Here is a 4,079-nt window from a genome sequence, read left to right as displayed (position 1 = left end):
TGCTTTTGGAGCAACTGAAGCTTACGAGGATGAAAATAAGACGTTTTGAACAGCCAAACGAGCAGAAGCAGACAGGTGACGATCCCGAGATTCCAGTCTCATACCTTTCTTTGTTGAACGACAATTTGACCCCATAAATTATCAAATGTAAGCACTAAAGCAAATATAGAGAAAAAATAGATTCAAATCAGGTCTTATTCAAATTTATTTTGTTTGTGTATGTCATAAAGAACAGCCGCGAACACTCCTTGAGTATACTTAAAGCTACTATCTGTTTCTGAATAACCTTTGTTGGGTTTTTGCAACCTCAGACTGCCATTAACCATCCTATTTCGTCAAAGCATATACCGGGTTTGTACATAAAAATGTACAGGGATTCCCTATGCTGAATGATCGATGCATTACCAAAAAATGTATTTTTCAATCCATCCTGTTAAAATTTTCAAACAAAATTGCCAAAACTATACGGCACCGCCTGATATGTGGTTTGACAAAATAGGATGGTTAATGGCAGCGTGATGTTGCGAAAACACAAATAAGGTTATTGCGTCACAGACAGCAGGTACACACTACAGACAAATGTTCAAAAACGAATGTTTTCAAACATTTCCGTAGTGTGGACCTACCTTAAAGGGGATACTTCTAGGAAAAATAAACAAACCCCTTTGTTTACGTGTGGATCCACTTGATGCTAATTGACGCTTGTTGACGCTATTGAAATACCGTCAACAAGCTTCAAATAGCGTAATCAAGTGGATCCACATGTAATTACCATGTGATTTACTCTATTGCCCCTTGAGGGCCTATTAACTGTGGATCAACATATAAACACAGGGGTTTGTTTATTTTTCCTAGAGGTACGCCTTTAACATGGCAAGATTTTACATTCTCTTTGATCAGTTATACACGCTGGTGATGTCTGTCATACAGGAAGTTTGTGATCTCTTGGCGTTTTTGGTTCCCTTGCAGTCGCAGTTGCCGAGCCGCCAAGGGTGCAGGTGCTTCTTGACCCTGGTCGTCAACCTCATGTTCCTGCTCTTCATCGTCAAAATCATCAGCATCGTTCAACACTTTTGCAATATTGTGCAAAACAAAACAAGAAATTATACATTTGGGTACGTTGTCTAGTTTTAGTCGGACGCCATAACGGAGGATAGGGAACCGTCTTTTTAACTGTCCAAAAGCTTGTTCTATTACCACTCTATTTTTCGCATGTTCGCGGTTGAAGTATCGTTCAGCTGGAGTATTTGGGTCAGTGAACGGTGTCATCATGTAGGGTGCAATTCCATAACCAGAATCACCAAGAAGAACGCCATGAACGTTCCTTGAAACCAGAGCGTGTAGTTCCGATGTTTGGAATATACGCGAGTCGTGCACTGATCCAGGCCATCCTACATCGGCACTTGTAAAGGACCACTTTTCGTCACATGTCGCCTGAACATTAAAGGAGGCAAAGTTCTTTCGATTGATGAATTCGTCGCCAAACGGACCACCAGGCTTGTCAATTCTTACATGAGTGCAGTCGATCGCTCCCAGCGTAAATGGAAAGCCGAGCTTATCCGCCCATCGCTCCTTTGCCAGGGTGGCATCAGCATCAGAAAATGGGAAAATAATCCATCGTGGATGTTGCTCAGCAATACTGTTTATAGTGCTGGAAACGCAGTTGGAAACGGTAGGCTGCGTAACGCCCATCAGCTCTGCCACACTTGTCTGGTAACCAGGATCCGCCAAGTAGTGTAACGTAGTCTCCATGCGTGCCAATGGAGTCATACACCCGCCTCTGTTCTCGACTGTATCGGGCAGAAATGTCGCTGCAAGCCATTCCACGTTTTCTTTCTCGAAACGAAATAACTTGCGATAAGTCGCTGGTGAGATCTCATCTCGATCTATGCGATTTTTGTAAACTTTCTGTTGTCGAATTCGCATAAACATATCCGTGCAGTGTTGCTGCAAACCTGTCGAAGCAAATGCACAAGCACCTCCAGAGTAGCTTGCATAAATAGTGAGCAAATGCTCTGTCATGCAAGAAAAAGATAGTTGTTATTAATACACATTCAAGCATGTTCTTGAAGTTCCAAGTTCTTGCTCGGCGTACAAGCATTTGCTTCGTCTAGTTGAGAACTTGCTTCATCTTCCAGGCAAATGCTCGTTTTTATTAATGACTTTTCAAGAAAATGGCTAGAAATAGCAAATGCTAGGTTTTATTTATTCGGCCCAATGTCATTGTACATCTTGCGTAAGTGGGGTGATAGCTTTCGAATCATATTTCGTGTACGTCGCACGCACACGTCATAATTCGTTGGCAAGGGTGGATATTCTGCTTTCCACGGAAGTCTTGCAATGTAGCCATTGTCCTCAAACTGTAAATGCGTTTCACATTATGACTCAAAATCCATTGACTTGCATAGGTCAGATGGGTCATCTTTGATACCTAACGTTTCTAAATCCCAATATTCCTGAAGTTTGGTTTTCTCATCGAGAATATTAGTAGCTATGTGTAATATCGTAGTGTTCGATTCATGAGATTCCTTGTATATCGGGCCAAAGAGTAAGTAACCGAGCTTGGACTGCACTGCAGTGGGTCCAGGGCCTCGTATTACGTGATCCATCATGAAATCCCAATAGAAATCGGCCCCGATGAGAACCGATATCTCGAACGAATCCACATTGGAAACTGGATGAGCGAAAGGTAATTCCCGTAGGTGAGGTAAATCCAAGAGTGAAGCATTAACGAAGTTTTTGATGGGAGCGGAAATTTTCGGAACTACAAGTGCTGAAATATCCATCTTTCCACCGGTGATCGTATGCACTGCGAATGACACCTTATCGTAGAATTTGACATGAGAAGGTTTGCCACCGAATGCAGCAAGTTGAATTTTCTGCGATCCCTCCGGCGTGATATCCAACTTTCGTGCGAAATCCTTCGTTATAAACGATCGTGTTGCGCCTTCGTCGAAAAGTATCGTCGCTGTATAAGTATTTGATCCAGAAGAGATTTCAGCAACGGCTGTTTTCAGTAAAACTGTTCCCGACTTCGACAAACCGTCAACATTGACGTCACCTGCTGACACCGACTTAGCGTGAACTTGCGTCGTATTTCGACAGGCTTTAACTTCGTTATCCGTACACGTAGTTGATTGCGTCATTAATGTTTCGGATCCCGTATTGGTTGACCTACAGAGGGACGTGTGATGTTTCCGGCTACAGTGGCGACATGTTCGTTTCGACTTACAGTCCTTTATTTTGTGATTGCCAAGGCAGTTAAAGCAAAGACGATCGCGCTTTACGATTTGTTGACGTTTGTCATGATCTATTACTGTCTTGCAATTCACCGAATTATGTGAAGCGTCCTTACAGAATGCGCATGTCTTATGAAACGGTTTAGTATCCGTATGGAAAGCTGCAGTTGAAGACGAGATAGCACTGGGAGTTGTGTAACTGGTCACATTTCCTTCTTCAATAGCTTCGATTTCTTTCAAAAGATTCTTTCGTAAGTCTTTCAACTTCCAATCACTACTACCGTGGGTTCTTGCCAATTGTTGTCGAATAGATCCTGGAAGCTTCTCAAGGACGATAGGCACTAACAGGTCACCGTAGGTATTCTCTGACTTTCCCAGGGTATCTAATCCACGAATAAGAATTTCAAGAGTGTCATAGAAGTGACGTAATCCAGTGAATTCACCACTTGGCTTAAGGAGGTCCCATAAAGCTTTCATGTATGCACTAGAAAGTTTATGCGGTTGTCCGTAACGGTTTCGTAATAGTTCCAGGGCGTGTGCATAGTTTGCATTAGTTAATGCTAGTCCTTGAAAAACACGAGATGCTTCTCCTGTAAGCTGAGCCTTTAGGTACTGGAATTTATGGAAACCGTCCAAGTCTGGGTCACTATGCACCGATGCTGCGAAACTGTCATAAAAGCTCTGCCACTTGAGTAAATCCCCATCGAATGACGCTAGGCTTAGTTTAGGAAGTCGGACGATCTTCGCCTTCGGTGGTACAACTGCGGGAGTGGGCGTTGGCTTTTTTTGTGTGTTTGTCTCTCAATACGTCTTTTGAGTTTCAGGAGGTATTCCTCAACT

At 42.9% G+C, this 4,079-nt stretch overlaps 2 protein-coding genes across 2 annotated transcripts; both read right to left on the bottom strand.

The window, feature by feature from the left end:
• Positions 1-900: 900 nt before the first annotated feature.
• LOC135499375 (putative nuclease HARBI1) lies at positions 901-2,022 on the bottom strand. The gene has a single exon (XM_064790120.1). It carries the CDS (start codon positions 2,020-2,022, stop codon positions 901-903), a length of 1,122 nt encoding a protein of 373 aa, XP_064646190.1.
• Positions 2,023-2,378: 356 nt separating this feature from the next.
• On the bottom strand, positions 2,379-3,716 carry LOC135499373 (uncharacterized). Its single transcript, XM_064790118.1, has one exon. The coding sequence runs from the start codon at positions 3,714-3,716 to the stop codon at positions 2,379-2,381; it is 1,338 nt and encodes a 445-aa protein (XP_064646188.1).
• Positions 3,717-4,079: the final 363 nt, after the last annotated feature.

This window comes from Lineus longissimus, chromosome 15 (genome assembly GCF_910592395.1).
Source record: "Lineus longissimus chromosome 15, tnLinLong1.2, whole genome shotgun sequence".
In the NCBI taxonomy this organism is placed as follows: Eukaryota; Metazoa; Nemertea; class Pilidiophora; order Heteronemertea; family Lineidae; genus Lineus; species Lineus longissimus.
Note: the sequence above shows the minus strand (reverse complement) of the source record. Positions and strands in the feature narration are given on the sequence as shown.

What these genes read in the sequence shown, in the direction of transcription:
- LOC135499375 (XM_064790120.1), bottom strand. Translation starts at nt 2,022, where the DNA reads ATGACAGAGCATTTGCTCACTATTTATGCAAGCTACTCTGGAGGTGCT.
- LOC135499373 (XM_064790118.1), bottom strand. Translation starts at nt 3,716, where the DNA reads ATGAAAGCTTTATGGGACCTCCTTAAGCCAAGTGGTGAATTCACTGGA.